This window comes from Cheilinus undulatus, linkage group 21, assembly GCF_018320785.1.
Source record: "Cheilinus undulatus linkage group 21, ASM1832078v1, whole genome shotgun sequence".
NCBI lineage: Eukaryota > Metazoa > Chordata > Actinopteri > Labriformes > Labridae > Cheilinus > Cheilinus undulatus.
The window spans coordinates 41,065,758-41,086,369 of NC_054885.1; the positions used below are offsets into that span (position 1 = coordinate 41,065,758).

The following is a 20,612-nucleotide window of genomic DNA, read 5'->3' on the forward strand; positions in this document are numbered from 1 at the left end:
CTGATTCTGACCCATGTGAATGCTTTAACCTGCAGCCGGGGTCAAAAATTCACTTTTTTATTCACCAAACAAGAGAGTGGTTGGAGGAGAGTCCCCCGGCTGAGTGAATTTTTACCAGCCTTTATAACACAGTGTTTTTGTGTGTTTCATTCTGAGTTAGAGTTTCTGAAAGCTCTCTAAAGCCTGAATGCAGCATCTTCCTCTTCCTCCTCGGATGCTTCCTTCCTCTCCTCCGTTATTTCATGGCTCGAGGTGTCACTTTGTGCTGCTGACATTTCGGTTCCACATGCAGACTGAATGACCGTTCCCGCCCGTGTTCGATTGCTTTGCTCGCCCATGCGTGGCCGGTAAAAGACCGCACGGCTGCAGATGGATGAACGCTCGCACTTCCTGCAAACACACAAACACAGAAACACACCGGCTGTGACGCCGCTCTCTGCACTGCAGGAGGAAACCGAGTCCGAGACACAAAAGCAGAGAATAAAAACACGGCGTCAGCGTTTCAACAGAGAAGAACCAATCCAAACACCATAAATCTGCAATAAAAGCTCCAAAAGCTTTCAAGTGAAAGTCTGGGCTGAATAAATAAAAAACGTCTGAGGGGGGAAAATGGCTGACTTTCATTTTGTCTTGTTTTTTAGCAGCCTGATAAAAAGCCTGTTAATAAAAGTCAACACAGAGTTTTCCTGTAACTACCAGAGGACTTTTATTGTGAAAATCTCTGCAAACTTTATTCACAGAGCTTTAATGTATGCAGCATTTCACAGCGCTGAGAACGAAGCATTTACATGACTGAGAGCATCAGAGACACCACAGGATGTTAAAGCACAAAATATATCACAATAAAATATCCTAACAACCTGGAATATTATTCCGTAATCATTCAGATTTATTCTGATAGCAGAGGGTCGCATGCAGAGCTGATTAAAATAGTAGATGAATAAAAACTGAATGAAAAGAGCCTGGTGGAGTCAGCTGACGTAGTCAGCATCAGTGTGGAGGTTTGTTACTGCAGCTGCAGGATCATCAGGTCTGCTGCCTTCATTCATTAGAGAGAGAGAGAGAGAGAGGGCGAGCGAGCAGCAGTGTGACAGACCCACCTTGTTAGTCACCACGTTCACCAGGATCTCTTTACCTCCTTTAACACCTGAGACACAGGTGACAGAGACAGGACTGAAGGATGATGATGATGCATTCTGGGAGATTTTGAACAGTTCATAGTTTCAGCCACGTGAACACGGCTAAGTCGGGTTTAGGCCGGAGACTCATGCCCTACTCGCACAGGATTAGTATCACCCAGGAGCCTCTGGTCATTTAGAGTAGCTGTGTGTTTTTAATCCACCATGTCTGTACACTGAAAAACAAAATGAGTTAAGCTTACTTCAAAAATACGGAAACTAGTCACCTCAGAAATAACAAGTCAACTACACTTGGCTTTTGTGAGATAACTTTTTGGAAACGGGCTCCAGAGTGGAAGTTTTTCAAAACAGGGAAAACGGAACTTTCTGAAAACGAACATGCACACTGCGGCTGCAGTAAATATCCATGTGCGAGTAGGCTTATAACGCGTGTGCGGATGGGAAGCCCAAAACAAAGATGGCCGACACCAGTGTACTGTTCGTGCTCCTCACTCTTTTGAATTTAACCGTACTTCTCCAACAAAGTGTTGATTTACTTCACCATCACTGGGATCAGCAGAGACGTATTTCATGCCTGCATCAGATTTGACTCCACCAATCCGCCTGGCATAAATCACACCGCCATCTACTGGCCTGGCATGTATACTACATCGTTTTTGGTGTTTCCCACAGCCTCGTGGGAACAGAGACCGTTTTAGAAATGTTGCTGTCTGAACATGGAACTTTTTTGAAATGAAAACGGAAAACAAAGCAAAATGTTGTCATATAAACGAGGCATTGCTATTTTAGTGCACTGTAAACACCGATAAGCTCATAGAACTCACAACATCATAGTCATCAGATTACCTTAGAGCATCAGATAGGACTGTGTTAAAGTTTTTTAGTTTTCATTTCACCTCAGCTGGACTAACCTGTGCAACTGTTTCTAACAATGGCTGTTAGTGACCCACTGAACCAGTCGTTGATATTTCACTCATGTCAGCATGCCATCCAACATTCATAGACATTTATAACATTAACATCCAACATCCATAGACATTAACAACATTAACATCCAACATCCATAGACATTAACAACATTAACATCCAACATTCATAGACATTAATAATATTAACATCCAACATTCATAGATATTAACAACATTTACATCCAACATTCATAGACATTAATAACATTAACATCCAACATTCATAGACATTAATAACATTTACATCCAACATTCATAGACATTAATAACATTAACATCCAACATTCATAGATATTAACAACATTAACATCCAACATTCATAGACATTGAATACATTAACATCCAACATTCATAGACATTAACAACATTAACATCCAACATTCATAGACATTAACAACATTAACATCCAACATTCATAGACATTAACAACATTAACATCCAACATTCATAGACATTAACAACATTAACATCCAACATCCATAGACATTAACAACATTAACATCCAACATTCATAGACATTTATAACATTAACATCCAACATCCATAGACATTAACAACATTAACATCCAACATCCATAGACATTAACAACATTAACATCCAACATCCATAGACATTAACAACATTAACATCCAACATTCATAGACATTTATAACATTAACATCCAACATCCATAGACATTAACAACATTAACATCCAACATCCATAGACATTAACAACATTAACATCCAACATCCATAGACATTAACAACATTAACATCCAACATTCATAGACATTAATAATATTAACATCCAACATTCATAGATATTAACAACATTTACATCCAACATTCATAGACATTAATAACATTAACATCCAACATTCATAGACATTAATAACATTTACATCCAACATCCATAGACATTAACAACATTAACATCCAACATCCATAGACATTAACAACATTAACATCCAACATTCATAGACATTAACAACATTAACATCCAACATTCACAGACATTACCAACATTAACATCCAACATTCATAGATATTAATAACATTAACATCCAACATTCATAGATATTTATAACATTAACATCCAACATTCATAGACATTAAAATTTTTAACATCCAACATTCATAGACATTAATAACATTAACATCCAACATTCATAGACATTAATAACATTTACATCCAACATTCATAGACATTAATAACATTAACATCCAACATTCATAGATATTAACAACATTAACATCCAACATTCATAGACATTGAATACATTAACATCCAACATTCATAGACATTAACTACATTAACATCCAACATTCATAGACATTAACAACATTAACATCCAACATTCATAGACATTAACAACATTAACATCCAACATTCATAGACATTAACAACATTAACATCCAACATTCATAGACATTAACAACATTAACATCCAACATTCATAGACATTAATAATATTAACATCCAACATTCATAGATATTAACAACATTAACATCCAACATTCATAGACATTAACAACATTAACATCCAACATCCATAGACATTAACAACATTAACATCCAACATCCATAGACATTAACAACATTAACATCCAACATTCATAGACATTAATAATATTAACATCCAACATTCATAGATATTAACAACATTTACATCCAACATTCATAGACATTAATAACATTAACATCCAACAGTCATAGACATTAATAACATTTACATCCAACACCATAGACATTAACAACATTAACATCCAACATCCATAGACATTAACAACATTAACATCCAACATTCATAGACATTAACAACATTAACATCCAACATTCATAGACATTAACAACATTAACATCCAACATTCATAGATATTAATAACATTAACATCCAACATTCATAGATATTTATAACATTAACATCCAACATTCATAGACATTAAAATTTTTAACATCCAACATTCATAGACATTAATAACATTAACATCCAACATTCATAGACATTAATAACATTTACATCCAACATTCATAGACATTAATAACATTAACATCCAACATTCATAGATATTAACAACATTAACATCCAACATTCATAGACATTGAATACATTAACATCCAACATTCATAGACATTAACTACATTAACATCCAACATTCATAGACATTAACAACATTAACATCCAACATTCATAGACATTAACAACATTAACATCCAACATTCATAGACATTAACAACATTAACATCCAACATTCATAGACATTAACAACATTAACATCCAACATTCATAGACATTAATAATATTAACATCCAACATTCATAGATATTAACAACATTAACATCCAACATTCATAGACATTAATAATATTAACATCCAACATTCATAGATATTAACAACATTAACATCCAACATTCATAGACATTAATAACATTAACATCCAACATTCATAGACATTAATAATATTAACATCCAACATTCATAGATATTAACAACATTAACATCCAACATTCATAGACATTAATAATATTAACATCCAACATTCATAGATATTAACAACATTAACATCCAACATTCATAGACATTAATAACATTAACATCCAACATTCATAGACATTAATAACATTAACATCCAACATTCATAGACATTAATAATATTAACATCCAACATTCATAGACATTAACAACATTAACATCCAACATTCATAGACATTAACAACATTAACATCCAACATTCATAGACATTAACAACATTAACATCCAACATTCATAGACATTAATAATATTAACATCCAACATTCATAGATATTAACAACATTAACATCCAACATTCATAGACATTAATAATATTAACATCCAACATTCATAGATATTAACAACATTAACATCCAACATTCATAGACATTAATAACATTAACATCCAACATTCATAGACATTAATAATATTAAAATCCAACATTCATAGATATTAACAACATTAACATCCAACATTCATAGACATTAATAATATTAACATCCAACATTCATAGATATTAACAACATTAACATCCAACATTCATAGACATTAATAACATTAACATCCAACATTCATAGATATTAACAACATTAACATCCAACATTCATAGATATTAACAACATTAACATCCAACATTCATAGATATTAACAACATTAACATCCAACATTCATAGACATTAACTACATTAACATCCAACATTCATAGATATTAACAACATTAACATCCAACATTCATAGACATTAACAACATTAACATCCAACATTCATAGATATTAACAACATTAACATCCAACATTCATAGACATTAACAACATTAACATCCAACATTCATAGATATTAACAACATTAACATCCAACATTCATAGACATTAACAACATTAACATCCAACATTCATAGACATTAACTACATTAACATCCAACATTCATAGACATTAACAACATTAACATCCAACATTCATAGACATTGAATACATTAACATCCAACATTCATAGACATTAACTACATTAACATCCAACATTCATAGACATTAACAACATTAACATCCAACATTCATAGACATTAACAACATTAACATCCAACATTCATAGACATTAACAACATTAACATCCAACATTCATAGACATTAACAACATTAACATCCAACATTCATAGACATTAATAATATTAACATCCAACATTCATAGACATTAATAATATTAACATCCAACATTCATAGACATTAATAATATTAACATCCAACATTCATAGACATTAAATACATTAACATCCAACATTCATAGACATTAACAACATTAACATCCAACATTCATAGACATTAACAACATTAACATCCAACATTCATAGACATTAATAATATTAACATCCAACATTTATAGACAATAATAATATTAACATCCAACATTCATAGACATTAATAACATTAACATCCAACATTCATAGACATTAATAATATTAACATCCAACATTCATAGATATTAACAACATTAACATCCAACATTCATAGACATTAATAATATTAACATCCAACATTCATAGATATTAACAACATTAACATCCAACATTCATAGACATTAATAACATTAACATCCAACATTCATAGACATTAATAACATTAACATCCAACATTCATAGACATTAATAATATTAACATCCAACATTCATAGACATTAACAACATTAACATCCAACATTCATAGACATTAACAACATTAACATCCAACATTCATAGACATTAACAACATTAACATCCAACATTCATAGACATTAATAATATTAACATCCAACATTCATAGATATTAACAACATTAACATCCAACATTCATAGACATTAATAATATTAACATCCAACATTCATAGATATTAACAACATTAACATCCAACATTCATAGACATTAATAACATTAACATCCAACATTCATAGACATTAATAATATTAACATCCAACATTCATAGATATTAACAACATTAACATCCAACATTCATAGACATTAACAACATTAACATCCAACATTCATAGATATTAACAACATTAACATCCAACATTCATAGACATTAATAATATTAACATCCAACATTCATAGATATTAACAACATTAACATCCAACATTCATAGACATTAATAACATTAACATCCAACATTCATAGATATTAACAACATTAACATCCAACATTCATAGACATTAACAACATTAACATCCAACATTCATAGACATTAACTACATTAACATCCAACATTCATAGACATTAACTACATTAACATCCAACATTCATAGATATTAACAACATTAACATCCAACATTCATAGACATTAACAACATTAACATCCAACATTCATAGATATTAACAACATTAACATCCAACATTCATAGACATTAACAACATTAACATCCAACATTCATAGATATTAACAACATTAACATCCAACATTCATAGACATTAACAACATTAACATCCAACATTCATAGACATTAACTACATTAACATCCAACATTCATAGACATTAACTACATTAACAGCGCCCCCTATGTGACTGAGACATGCAGCATCCTCATGTTCTTCTAGAAATGAGGTAATGTTTCTGAAGAATGACAGACCAGCATAGCTCCTGCAGGGCTGCTATGGAAGCCATGGCGGCCATGACAGCCATGATGGTACAGCACCATGTAGCCAAGCACTCTACGGGTCTGAAACAGCCCTGAGAGGAGCTCCTGTCTGAAGGTGTTGAAGGATTTTATCTCACTTTCTTTGGTCCACCCTTTTGCCCAGTGAAACCTGGGATCAGCTCCATGCCAGCACAACTCTGAATGAGACAAACCGTACAGAAAACCCACGGATGGAACTCTGAAGTCTAAGATAACTAAACAGTCACATTCATGTCTTTATTGTTGCTGCAGAGAAATGTTCAGTTAAATCCCCAAATGACCAGGAGTGCTTTAATGAAATGTTTGTGAACATGAATGTTCCAGATGTTATGCTGAAACAGACTCTTTCAGTTTGCATGCCAGCTTCAGATTTCTGGATGTTCTGTGCTACAGAGAGTCACTGTGATGAGTTTAAACTTTTTTAATGAGTTAATGAGGGTTTGTTTAAACTCTGCTCCAGACTTCACCTGTCCCTCTCCCACCTGGGGGCGGATTATCAGACCTTTGCCCTGCAGACATCATGCAGAGATAACCTGCAGCCTGCAGCTCACACACTCATTAAACACTCCTGTGGTCACACGCTTGTTACACACAGTCGAGTCTGTCGCTGTTGTCGGAGACGTGGAGAAGAAGCGTCAGAAACACGCCGCTGCAGAACGGATGGAGAGATTAAACCTTAAGATCAGAGAGGAAGACACGTCCTGTTTCCTCCACAAATCCTCTCTCTGCTTTTCAGAACATTATATAAAAATGTTTGGTCCTCAGAGAACAGAATGTTGGTGAAGCTGGGGCTTTTCTCTTCATTTTTCTGCTTGACCTTTGACCTGATCATGTGACGCTGGTATTTCTTCTGTCCAGACCTTTTTCAGCCCGGTGATACGCCCAGACTGCCCTCTGGACATCTACAGCAGCCCTATACCCTCCGAGGCGGCACCCTAGCCGTGTTTACTCGCCATATCCACCCCTATGCCGCCGTAAAGGTGTAGACTTTGTTTTTTTCCAACAAATTATTTTTCCACACTCCTGGTTGTGAGAGCAGGAGTGGAGGAGCCATGCAGACCAAAAACTTAACTGACAATAATGATGGAGGAATTAACACGTGTTGAGACTCCTGACTAAACTCCCTTTGGAGAAGAAAACTTACAGTATCTATATCAGAGTGCATGATTGGCTGCTACTGTCTGAGTTAAAACTGATCAGAGATCAATTCCCTATGACTTACAGAACATTTATTATTTATCTGAACATGAAGGAGCAGCTTCTTCTGCTTCTGTTTCTGCTCGGACTGTGCCTGAATGATTCTCTTCTGATGAAATGATGCATGCATAAATCCCCGGGTCATCTCTGATCCCTCTATGTAGCCTCCATGTCAACAGTGAAGCTTGAACCTTCAATCAGAGAGATTTTGGTCAGACTGTGGAGTAAACAGAGCTGCTGATGCAGAGGTTTGTCCTGAGTTTGACCCTTCTAACATCGGTGTTTCCTGACCATGGGGAAGAATAAAAGTGTGTTAATAATGAAGGGGAAAGGAGGATATTAAATAATCTGTGAACAAACAGACGGTGGATGATTCAGCAGAGGAATCATCCCTGCTCTTTTGTATATCAGCGTCTTTTTTCAGGTTATTGATGCAGCGCCGTACCTTTACCTCAGACTGACACACGTCTGAGCCCGCCGGCCGACAACACGTCCACAAAAATCATGAGGAATGTTCACCGGCACTTTTGCATAATACATCGTAATTACATAACAGAGTGAGTCACTGACTCTGGGCCCGGAGAGCATCCTCACTGTTATGGCACGGTCTGCTAGCTGCAGCACTCTGATGGTGTGTGTGTGTGTGTGTGTGTGTGTGTGTGTGAGAGAGAGAGAGAGAGAGAGCAGAGGGACAGCGTGTTAGATGTGGAAACAGAAATCTGCAACAAGACTGCAGACATAGAATAAAGCAGACTGCAGACGTAGAATCAAGCAGACTGCAGACGTAGAATCAAGCAGACTGTAGATGTAGAATAAAGCAGACTGCAGACGTAATATAAGGCAGACTGTAGATGTAGAATAAAGCAGACTGCAGACGTAATATAAGGCAGACTGTAGATGTAGAATAAAGCAGACTGCAGACGTAGAATAAAGCAGACTGCAGACGCAGAATAAAGCAGACTGCAGACATAGAATAAAGCAGACTGCAGATGTAGAATTAAGCAGACTGCAGACGCAGAATAAAGCAGACTGCAGACATAGAATAAAGCAGACTGCAGACGTAGAATAAAGCAGACTGCAGATGTAGAATTAAGCAGACTGTAGATGTAGAATAAAGCAGACTGCAGACATAGAATAAAGCAGACTGCAGACGCAGAATAAAGCAGACTGCAGATGTAGAATAAAGCAGACTGCAGACGTAGAATAAAGCAGACTGCAGACGCAGAATAAAGCAGACCGCAGACGTAGAATAAAGCAGACTGCAGACGTAGAATAAAGCAGACTGCAGATGTAGAATAAAGCAGACTGCAGACGTAGAATAAAGCAGACTGCAGATGTAGAATAAAGCAGACTGCAGACGCAGAATAAAGCAGACTGCAGATGTAGAATCAAGCAGACTGCAGACGTAATATAAGGCAGACTGTAGATGTAGAATAAAGCAGACTGCAGACGTAGAATAAAGCAGACTGCAGACGTAATATAAGGCAGACTGTAGATGTAGAATAAAGCAGACTGCAGACGTAGAATAAAGCAGACTGCAGACGCAGAATAAAGCAGACTGCACACATAGAATAAAGCAGACTGCAGATGTAGAATTAAGCAGACTGCAGACGCAGAATAAAGCAGACTGCAGACATAGAATAAAGCAGACTGCAGACGTAGAATAAAGCAGACTGCAGATGTAGAATTAAGCAGACTGTAGATGTAGAATAAAGCAGACTGCAGACGTAGAATAAAGCAGACTGCAGACGTAGAATAAAGCAGACTGCAGACGCAGAATAAAGCAGACTGCAGACGTAGAATCAAGCAGACTGCAGATGTAGAATAAAGCAGACTGCAGACGTAATATAAGGCAGACTGTAGATGTAGAATAAAGCAGACTGCAGACGTAGAATAAAGCAGACCGCAGACGCAGAATAAAGCAGACCGCAGACGTAGAATAAAGCAGACTGCAGATGTAGAATAAAGCAGACTGCAGACGTAGAATAAAGCAGACTGCAGATGTAGAATAAAGCAGACTGCAGACGCAGAATAAAGCAGACTGCAGATGTAGAATCAAGCAGACTGCAGACGTAAAATAAAGCAGACTGCAGACGTAGAATCAAGCAGACTGAAGACGTAGAATAAAGCAGACTGCAGATGTAGAATAAAGCAGACTGCAGACGTAATATAAGGCAGACTGTAGATGTAGAATAAAGCAGACTGCAGACGTAGAATAAAGCAGACTGCAGACGTAGAATAAAGCAGACTGCAGATATAGAATAAAGCAGACTGCAGACGCAGAATAAAGCAGACTGCAGATGTAGAATAAAGCAGACTGCAGACATAATATAAGGCAGACTGCAGATGTAGAATAAAGCAGACTGCAGACGTAATATAAGGCAGACTGCAGACGTAGAATAAAGCAGACTGCAGATGTAGAATAAAGCAGACTGCAGATGTAGAATAAAGCAGACTGTAGACGTAGAATAAAGCAGACTGCAGACATAATATAAGGCAGACTGCAGATGTAGAATAAAGCAGACTGCAGACGTAATATAAGGCAGACTGCAGACGTAGAATAAAGCAGACTGCAGATGTAGAATAAAGCAGACTGCAGATGTAGAATAAAGCAGACTGCAGACGTAGAATAAAGCAGACTGCAGATGTAGAATAAAGCAGACTGCAGATGTAGAATAAAGCAGACTGCAGACGTAGAATAAAGCAGACTGTAGACGTAGAATAAAGCAGACTGCAGACGTAATATAAGGCAGACTGCAGACGTAGAATAAAGCAGACTGCAGATGTAGAATTAAGCAGACTGCAGATGTAGAATAAAGCAGACTGCAGACGTAATATAAGGCAGACTGCAGACGTAGAATAAAGCAGACTGCAGATGTAGAATCAAGCAGACTGCAGACGTAGAATAAAGCAGACTGCAGATGTAGAATAAAGCAGACTGCAGATGTAGAATCAAGCAGACTGCAGATGTAGAATAAAGCAGACTGCAGATGTAGAATAAAGCAGACTGCAGATGTAGAATAAAGCAGACTGCGGACGTAGAATAAAGCAGACTGCAGATGTAGAATAAAGCAGACTGCAGATGTAGAATAAAGCAGACTGCAGACGTAGAATAAAGCAGACTGCAGAAGTAGAATAAAGCAGACTGCAGACGCAGAATAAAGCAGACTGCAGATGTAGAATAAAGCAGACTGCAGACGTAATATAAGGCAGACTGCAGACGTAGAATAAAGCAGACTGCAGATGTAGAATAAAGCAGACTGCAGACGTAGAATAAAGCAGACTGCAGACGTAGAATAAAGCAGACTGCAGATGTAGAATAAAGCAGACTGCAGATGTAGAATAAAGCAGACTGCGGACGCAGAATAAAGCAGACTGCAGATGTAGAATAAAGCAGACTGCAGACGTAATATAAGGCAGACTGCAGACGTAGAATAAAGCAGACTGCAGATGTAGAATAAAGCAGACTGCGGACGCAGAATAAAGCAGACTGCAGACGTAGAATAAAGCAGACTGCAGACATAGAATAAAGCAGACTGCAGATGTAGAATAAAGCAGACTGCAGATGTAGAATAAAGCAGACTGCAGACGTAGAATAAAGCAGACTGCAGACGTCGAATAAAGCAGACTGCAGACGTAGAATAATGCAGACTGCAGATGTAGAATCAGGCAGACTGCAGACGTAGAATAAAGCAGACTGCAGATGTAGAATAAAGCAGACTGCAGACGCAGAATAAAGCAGACTGTAGATGTAGAATCAAGCAGACTGCAGACGTAGAATAAAGCAGACTGCAGACGTAGAATAAAGCAGACTGCAGATGTAGAATAAAGCAGACTGCAGACGTAGAATAAAGCAGACTGCAGATGTAGAATAAAGCAGACTGCAGACGTAATATAAGGCAGACTGCAGACGTAGAATAAAGCAGACTGCAGATGTAGAATAAAGCAGACTGCAGACGTAATATAAGGCAGACTGCAGACGTAGAATAAAGCAGACTGCAGATGTAGAATAAAGCAGACTGCAGACATAGAATAAAGCAGACTGCAGATGTAGAATAAAGCAGACTGCAGACGTAGAATAAAGCAGACTGCAGATGTAGAATAAAGCAGACTGCAGATGTAGAATAAAGCAGACTGCGGACGCAGAATAAAGCAGACTGCAGATGTAGAATAAAGCAGACTGCAGACGTAATATAAGGCAGACTGCAGACGTAGAATAAAGCAGACTGCAGATGTAGAATAAAGCAGACTGCGGACGCAGAATAAAGCAGACTGCAGACGTAGAATAAAGCAGACTGCAGACGTAGAATAAAGCAGACTGCAGATGTAGAATAAAGCAGACTGCAGACGTAGAATAAAGCAGACTGCAGACGTCGAATAAAGCAGACTGCAGACGTAGAATAATGCAGACTGCAGATGTAGAATCAGGCAGACTGCAGACGTAGAATAAAGCAGACTGCAGATGTAGAATAAAGCAGACTGTAGACGCAGAATAAAGCAGACTGTAGATGTAGAATCAAGCAGACTGCAGATGTAGAATAAAGCAGACTGCAGATGTAGAATAAAGCAGACTGCAGACGTAGAATAAAGCAGACTGCAGATGTAAAATAAAGCAGACTGCAGACGCAGAATAAGGCAGACTGTAGATGTAGAATAAAGCAGACTGCAGACGTAGAATAAAGCAGACTGCAGACGTAGAATAAAGCAGACTGCAGACGTAGAATAAAGCAGACTGCAGACGTAGAATAAAGCAGACTGCAGATGTAGAATAAAGCAGACTGCAGACGTAGAATAAAGCAGACTGCAGACGTAGAATAAAGCAGACTGCAGACGTAGAATAAAGCAGACTGCAGACGTAGAATAAAGCAGACTGCAGATGTAGAATAAAGCAGACTGCAGATGTAGAATAAAGCAGACTGCAGATGTAGAATAAAGCAGACTGCAGACGTAGAATAAAGCAGACTGCGGACGCAGAATAAAGCAGACTGCAGACGTAGAATCAAGCACACATGTGAAGAATGAGGCAGACTGCAGATGTGGAATAAGATCACATATGTGAAGAGTGAAGCTCAGTGAGGAAAGAGGGACGGACTTGAGCTGAGGAGTTTAAAAGCTAATGAGATAATAATTAAAGAGAGGCGAGGCAGGACCAGAAAACACGGGGGAGATCTGCTGGAGCGAAGGAGGAAGTTGGAGCGTTAGTGTGACGTCACGCCAAGGATTCTGGGGGGACCTTATGAAACCAGCATCTTGGGTTTACCGGCAGCTATTTCTGTCAGGAAACAGAAAGCAGAAAACCCAAATATGGGCAGAGAGGAAGAGAGGAGAGGAATAGTGATGAGGGAGAGGAAAACACCAAACCCTGCTGCTGCTGCTGCAGGCTGAGCGATATGAATGAGAGCTGAAACATCCCCTTAACCCTTTAACGTCCACACTGCTCCTCTCATCATGACTTTACTCTGCTGTGCATCTTACAGGACGAAGATCAGACTTCAGATTTAGTTTAATCCAGCGGACGAGCTCTGGAAGGCTCTGCTCCTGTCTTTGGGGAACATTAGTGACCATTAAACTCTGAAGGCTGCTCCTTTCTGATCATTTCTGCACAGTGCTGTCTAAACAGAGCTGAGACTGAAACCAGAGCAGACTGTCATTCATTCTACAGACAATCAGCTGTCTGTAGCACTGATTAATGATTACTGATTTATGGATGTTGATTCATAGACATGGCATATAGGGTTTAGATGGTGTAGAAGTTCCTGATAACTCAGAGACGTGTGTGCAGTAATGGCAGCAGGATGTGAGATGTGGATGGTTCTTCCCTAGGGGCTTTTTACCATAGTTTCATTCATGTTGCACTTTCACGGTGATTTTGAAGGTGATTATTTGATTTTTAAGGATTGCATTCACTGTCATTGTACTGTAACCCTGCAGAGCTGATAGACTGACCAGACTACATGTGTTGTAGCCGGGGTGTACGGGTTCTCAGAGGTCAGGGTTCAGTATAACCTTGCATAGCAGATGGATACGCCCCTTTCTGTGTTTCTCACTGGTGAATCCATCTTCAAAGCTCTCATCTGAACCGTTTGGGTCCGGTAAGAAAGTGACAGGACCAATCAGCAACGAGGGGCAGTACTTTCAGGCGTGGCGAGGTTGTAACGTAAACAAGCAGCAACAAGAGGCCGGTGCAGTCATGGAGGAAGAGATCAGCGTGGATGCTGCTAAAGCACCAGTTTTATCAGAACTTGACGACATTTCTTTGTTAAAAGAAGAACAAAGAACAGCAGTGAGTTCTTTTCTTTTCAAAAACCACTAACGTCGTGTACTGACATGTCTGTAGTCACCATGGTTACCGTTATACAGTTCCCTATGGCAGTGGTTCTCAACCTTTTCAGCCCACGACCCCAAAATAAAGGTGCCAGAGACCGGGGACCCCCACTGTACCTGACGGTGGCTGAACAGAGCCATGCACATTCTAGAATAGTCATGTGCAGACAAGGCTGCCCATAACAGCTTATAAATGGGGAGGTTTCTGGGATCCAGCCAAACTGGGGGCCAGCAAAATCATGGTCCATTGGGAAGTGAAGCTTAAAATGGAATAACTTTTGTTAAAAACATATTTAAAATGGGTAAAAGATGTTGCTAAAGTTAGTGAATAATGGCAAAAAAATGGTGAAAAGGTGTTGAAATTGGATTTTTAAAGAACATAAATGGGTTAAAAGTGGCAAAAAATTAGATAGAAGTAGCCAAAAATTGATTAAATTGGCAAGAATGGGTACAAAAAGTGGTAAAAGTGGAATAAAAAGTGGCTGAAATGGCAAAAAATTGAGGGAAAGTAGGTTCACTGGGGTGAAAAATGGATATAAACTGGCATTAATAGGTTAACTGTGGTTAAAAAAGGGGTGTAAAAAGTGGTTATTGGTGGCAATACTGAGGCAACAATAGGCAGAAAGTGGCAAGAAATGGTTCAGAAGTGACAAAAACAGGAAGAAAAAAGTGGTGGAAAGGGTATAAAATTTACACTAATGGGTTTTAAGTGGCAAAAATGTTCTGAAATGGACAACATTGATGTTTAGAAATGTTGAAAAAGGGTTAAAAATGAGTAAAGTGGCAACAGTGTAGTTTAAAAAATATTCTTAGTTTTTTAGGGCATCTGGAGATCCCCTCTCAGTGTCTCGCGACCCCCGATGGGGTCCCGACCCCAAGGTTGAGAACCACTGCTCTATGGAGTTTACTCCTCGGTTGCGGCTACATCACGTGTTTTGTTGCTCTGATTGGCCCGTAAGGATGTGACAGACAGACTGTTTATCCAATCACCCTCCCAGTTTTTTATCAAAGGCTCCGCCCTTTCCTAAACGCCGTCTGTGAGAGGTTGACCACATGGATGGCGTGCCAGGTTAGGTTCAGGACGGTTCAGTAAGGAACAGAGAGTCACAGATCTATAGGCCCAGTTCTAGGTTACTGGTTTTAAGCTAACATTAGCGTAGCTGCAGTTTGATCCTTCAGTTTTATGGAGGCCCACCTGTGATAGACGTGCAAAAGAACCACAGAATAAATGTCTAATATCTCCTGAGAATTATGAAATGAGCCTCTGTTACAGTATGGTATTTATGACGGGGTCTCAGCTGTTAGTGAGCAGGTTATTGAAGGATCGACGTGGATATGTGGAGCTAAGGGGTGTGTCATTGTGACTGAAGGACTGCAGGATAGCTGAAGGGAACCCAGGATTGGTCTAAGCAGAGCGCCTACATCCACGCTGTTCTCTACCTCTGCACGTCTACGTTTTCATGCTAGCATGTGTTAGCCTCGCTAAAGTCCTCTCTGCCTCCACATCCAGAGGATTTTTAAAACAGCGGAGAAGTCTTCAGAGGAAGACGCCAGCGCTCTCTCTGCTCCTCTGCTTCTGCAGCTGACTTTTCTTCATGTGTTTTGTTTTGCTTGTTTCTTCTTCGTTGGTTGATTAAATGGGTCTGGGACTAAACCAAAACCATTAGACCCCTAACAGTATCAGGATGAACTCCAGAGTCCACATGAAGGATAAAGAGTCATCGCTCAGTGATGACCTGAGGAGATCGTCTCTGCTGTCTTTGTCTTGGTGGATTCCCGAACCGTCAACATTCAGACCCCCACCTCTATCAGACTGTAATCATACGTTAGTGCGCTGCTCAGGCGCTGAGCGGTGTTACTGATGTGAAAGCAGACCAGCTGGGAGAGGAGAGGGGGTACCAAACAACCATCCCTCATGTGAAAACACTCTAAGACAGCGACAGAGCAAATCTTAAAAACACCCTTAGACGTAGATACCACATTCATTCTGTCAGAGGCGGAGCTACTGTGAGCGAATCTGCTCTGACTTCACCGTCCTAAAGCGCTGTTTAATTGATTTCAGACGTAAAGGTCAGATTCTTCTGTGTGCTGTTTTTGTTGGGTCAGAAAGTGAAATCTGCAAATGAGAGAGAGAGAGAGAGAGAGAGAGAGAGAGAGTTTATGGGGCTGCAGTCAGCATCCTCGATTGCCCCGAGTAACACTTGTCAGAGAACTTCAATTCATCAGAAGAACGAGAGAGAGAGAGAGAGAGAGAGAGAGAGAAAGAGAGAGAGAGATCAGCATTTTCTGCAGAAACCAACACACACATTAGGAACACACAGGGACGATGCTCTGCCTCCATCACGCTCCAACGAGCGGCGCCACACTGAGTCAGAGCAACACAGGCTCTCTGTGAGTCACTGCAGCACTCTCTCTCTCTCTCTCTCTCTCTCTCTCTCTCTCGTCCCGCCTTCTTGTGAGCAGAAACACTCAGGTCTTGATCGCCCGGGACCGGCTGCTGCTGCTTCCTTTGAAGCTGCGTCTCTCTCTCTCTCTCTCTCTCTCGTCCATCCTTCTCTCCTCCCTCCCTCCCTCTCTCTCTCTCTGTGCTGATTCTCGGAGCAGGTTGTGTGTTGTGTTGCGGGGTTGTGGGGGTTTGTGTTGTCACAGCGGAGGAACATGCAGCATCCTGGAGGAACATGCGTGGCGTTACCCAACGTGGACGCCTGTCCTCAGCTGTCCTGCGCTGCCCTCACCTTCATGTATTTACAGCAGGTGAGTCAGTCTTTGTGTGATTTAGGAGCGTGCTGCTCGTGCCTTTGTGTTGATGCTGCTGGAGCAGAGAAGAAGTGGAGCTGGGAACTTGGAGGAAAAACCAGAGACAGAGAGTATTTTTAGCTGCATTCCCATACTCTACATGAACGGGTTTTTATTCCAGTGAAGGGTCTACCAGAGTTATAAACTAATGATTTCAGTAAGAACAGCAACAATGTTGGTGATGTTTTAATGTCAGAAATATTGCAGACAAACTCCTACATGCTCTCTAAATTGCACAGGAAGCATTTGTTGTCCACAGCTCTGTTATTTCAGTCATCAGTAGCAAACAGAACTCCCTGATCTTAGTCTGATGTTTCAGAGACAGCTCTGCTGGAGCTGCAATCATGTTGGCAACATTAGAAAAAGAGGTGCTGAAAGATTCCCCTCACTACTTTCTGACTCATGTCTAAAAATGATCCCTCCTTTGTTATTGTGATGAGGATGGCATCAAACCCCACAGATCCTCCTCTGTTTATTTCACCAAAGAAGAAGAACACTGCTGCAGTTGCACAAAAGCATTGGCAACGTTTGGAGAGGGGTTGGAAGTGGTGAGAGGTGAGGGTTTCCTTTAATACCATCTATTTAAACAACATTTATTTTAATGTTGAGTTTTATCAAAGAGAACTAAAGCTTTAGAAATCTGCACATCATCATCAGGAACATTGCTGTAATTGCACAAATACATTGGCAACATTTGGAAGAGTGGAAAAGGAACAAGGGCTTTTTTATTTTGATGCAACGCTTTAAACTGATGATGTCTTCATTTCTGCCGTCGTTGTGTCAGAAACCGAATCTTTAGAGAGACTCTGATCTGCAGCTCTAGTTTCTACCAGAGAGAGAGAGAGCATTGCTGTAATTGCACAAATGCGTTGGCAACATCTGTGTAAGTAGAAGAGGAGCATGTTTAATTTTGATACCACACTTAACAATGATAAAGTCTTCATGGATGCGATCATCGACGCTGATCTCTGACAGGAACTTCAGCTCTAGATTATAACAGAGACAGAGAGCATCGCTGTAAAAATACGCTGGCAACATCAGTAAGGAGGTTTGGAGCAAGGCTTTTTTTCATTATTGTTATTTTGATGCAATGCTTTAGACCAGGGGTGTCAAGCTCAAGGCCTGGGGGCCAAATCCGGCCGTGGAACAGTTAAATCCGGCCCCTGAGATGATCTGATATTTCTGCTCTAACTGTCCCATCAGTCTGAGCTCTGCAGATTTACTCAACCATAAAAATGTGAACTTATCCTGATGATTTAAGATTTCCTTGTTAAGTCACAAAATCTGAAAAAGTAAGGAGTAAAAATATTTAGAGAAGAAGTCAGGAATGTGAGAGAAGAAATTTATTTGTATTTTAATTTCACATTTTCAATTTAGCATCTCACAACCAGGACTCAGACTTTTAATTTCATTCTTTGAGCATTTACACTCATAATTTTGACTTCTCATCTAATATTTTGAGCTTTAAGATTCATAATATTACATTTTCATGCATATTTTGACCTTTTTAACCAGTTATTTTGTATTTTATCTCATATTTCAACTCCAAACTTTGACTTCATAATCACATAGTTTGACCTTTTAGACTCACAATTTAAATAATCAAATCATATTTGACTTTTAATTTCATGGTGACAAATATTATTTCATATTTTGACCTTTTAAACTCATGATTTTGACTTTCTTTCTAATATTTTAATCATTAAAAACATGATTTCTGATCTTTTTTGAACCTAAAATGTGCTTTTCTCAGACTGTGAGCCTATAAACTGATCTTTTTAACTTTTTAAATGTCAAAATCATTTATCAGTGCTTAGTTTTGTCATATTTTATTACTGCTGAATTGAGGCTGACAGTCTATGGTTGGACCCTGTTAGGCCCTCAGGTTAGTCCTGAATCCAGAATCCGGCCCCTGCTGTGGCTGAGTTTTATACTGATAATCTCTTTATCATTGCAATCATTGAGTGTGTGAAAAAGCCCATCTATAATAAGAATACTGATGTCAGCCATAGTTTTGACTGCAGACAGAGAGCATTGCTGTAATTGCACAAAAACGTTGGCAACTTTGGAACAAAAAGCTGAAGCTGGGGAGGAGTAAGGGTTTCCTTCCTTCCTTGTTCCCACCTTTTAAAAAAGGTTGTTATTTAACGGCTGCTCGTATAAAAAGGACCAAATATAAATTTATAAAAATATAGAAACTGCACAAACATTGGTGACTCCTGTAGACGAGGATGAAGCTGAAGATGAGCCGTCTGAAGCCGACATGAATCTGCAACTAAACACTGATAATGAAGAGTAGACATCCCCAGTGTTGGACTCTTCTAACCATCTTCTCACATCGCTCTCATACTTTGAAACCATCACCAAAGACTCCATCAGACATATAGCACATTTATCTGAAAGCTCACCCGTCTATCTTAAAAACTGTCTGAACTGCCAAGCCCTAGCATGTTTTATCCGTGTTGTTCCTCCTGGTCTGACCGCAGCGTTGAGCTGTGATCACATTTAGCTCGCGGTCTCTTCTTTAGTCAGAGGCGTTTCCATCCTGACCTCACCCTGCTGCTCCTTCAGCTCCTTTATTATTGATTCTAATGGTCCAGCAGCAGAAATGTTTCTGAGTTCTCCAGCAGCAGAAATGTTTCTGAGTTCTCCACCAGCAGGGGGATTCCTCTGTTTCTCATTGAAAGAGTTTGGAGGTTCAGTTAAATCTCTGTGTGATTTCAGACTCTGAATATGACAGGTTTGCTTTTAGAACTTTAACAGGTGAAGAATGAGGAAATGTGAGACTCTGTATTATTTTATATCATCCTGAATGTTTGCAGAAGTACCTTTCTGATAGTGAATGTGGTTTTTCTCCCTTCATCCTCTCTGAATCCTGATGATATTAGTCCATGTTTCTGTTCTGGTCTCTGCTACACTAGGAGCCTCTCAGCCATGGTGTTCTGTGGAAGTTGTCCACGTAGCTCAGCCGTCGTTCAGAAGTGTGAAGGAGAGAGTAAATGCAATAGAAGCTGCACAGCAGGAAAGGCTGGTTCTGCTTCAGCTCCTG

The 20,612-nt window shown here is 39.1% G+C and overlaps 1 protein-coding gene across 4 annotated transcripts in view; it reads left to right on the forward strand.

Annotated features, from left to right (window-relative positions):
• The window catches only part of rbfox1 (RNA binding fox-1 homolog 1), a 294,065-nt gene that overhangs the window by 140,878 nt on the left and 132,575 nt on the right, over positions 1–20,612 (forward strand). For 3 of the 4 annotated variants that reach the window (XM_041816737.1, XM_041816739.1, XM_041816741.1), the window contains exon 1: positions 17,394–17,521. The exons of the other annotated variant lie outside the window; for it this stretch is intronic. In XM_041816737.1, the coding sequence (XP_041672671.1) occupies positions 17,426–17,521 (96 nt within the window). In that variant the 5' untranslated portion in view covers positions 17,394–17,425. Of the gene's footprint in view, positions 1–17,393; positions 17,522–20,612 lie in introns of those variants that run through there. 4 annotated transcript variants of the gene reach the window in all.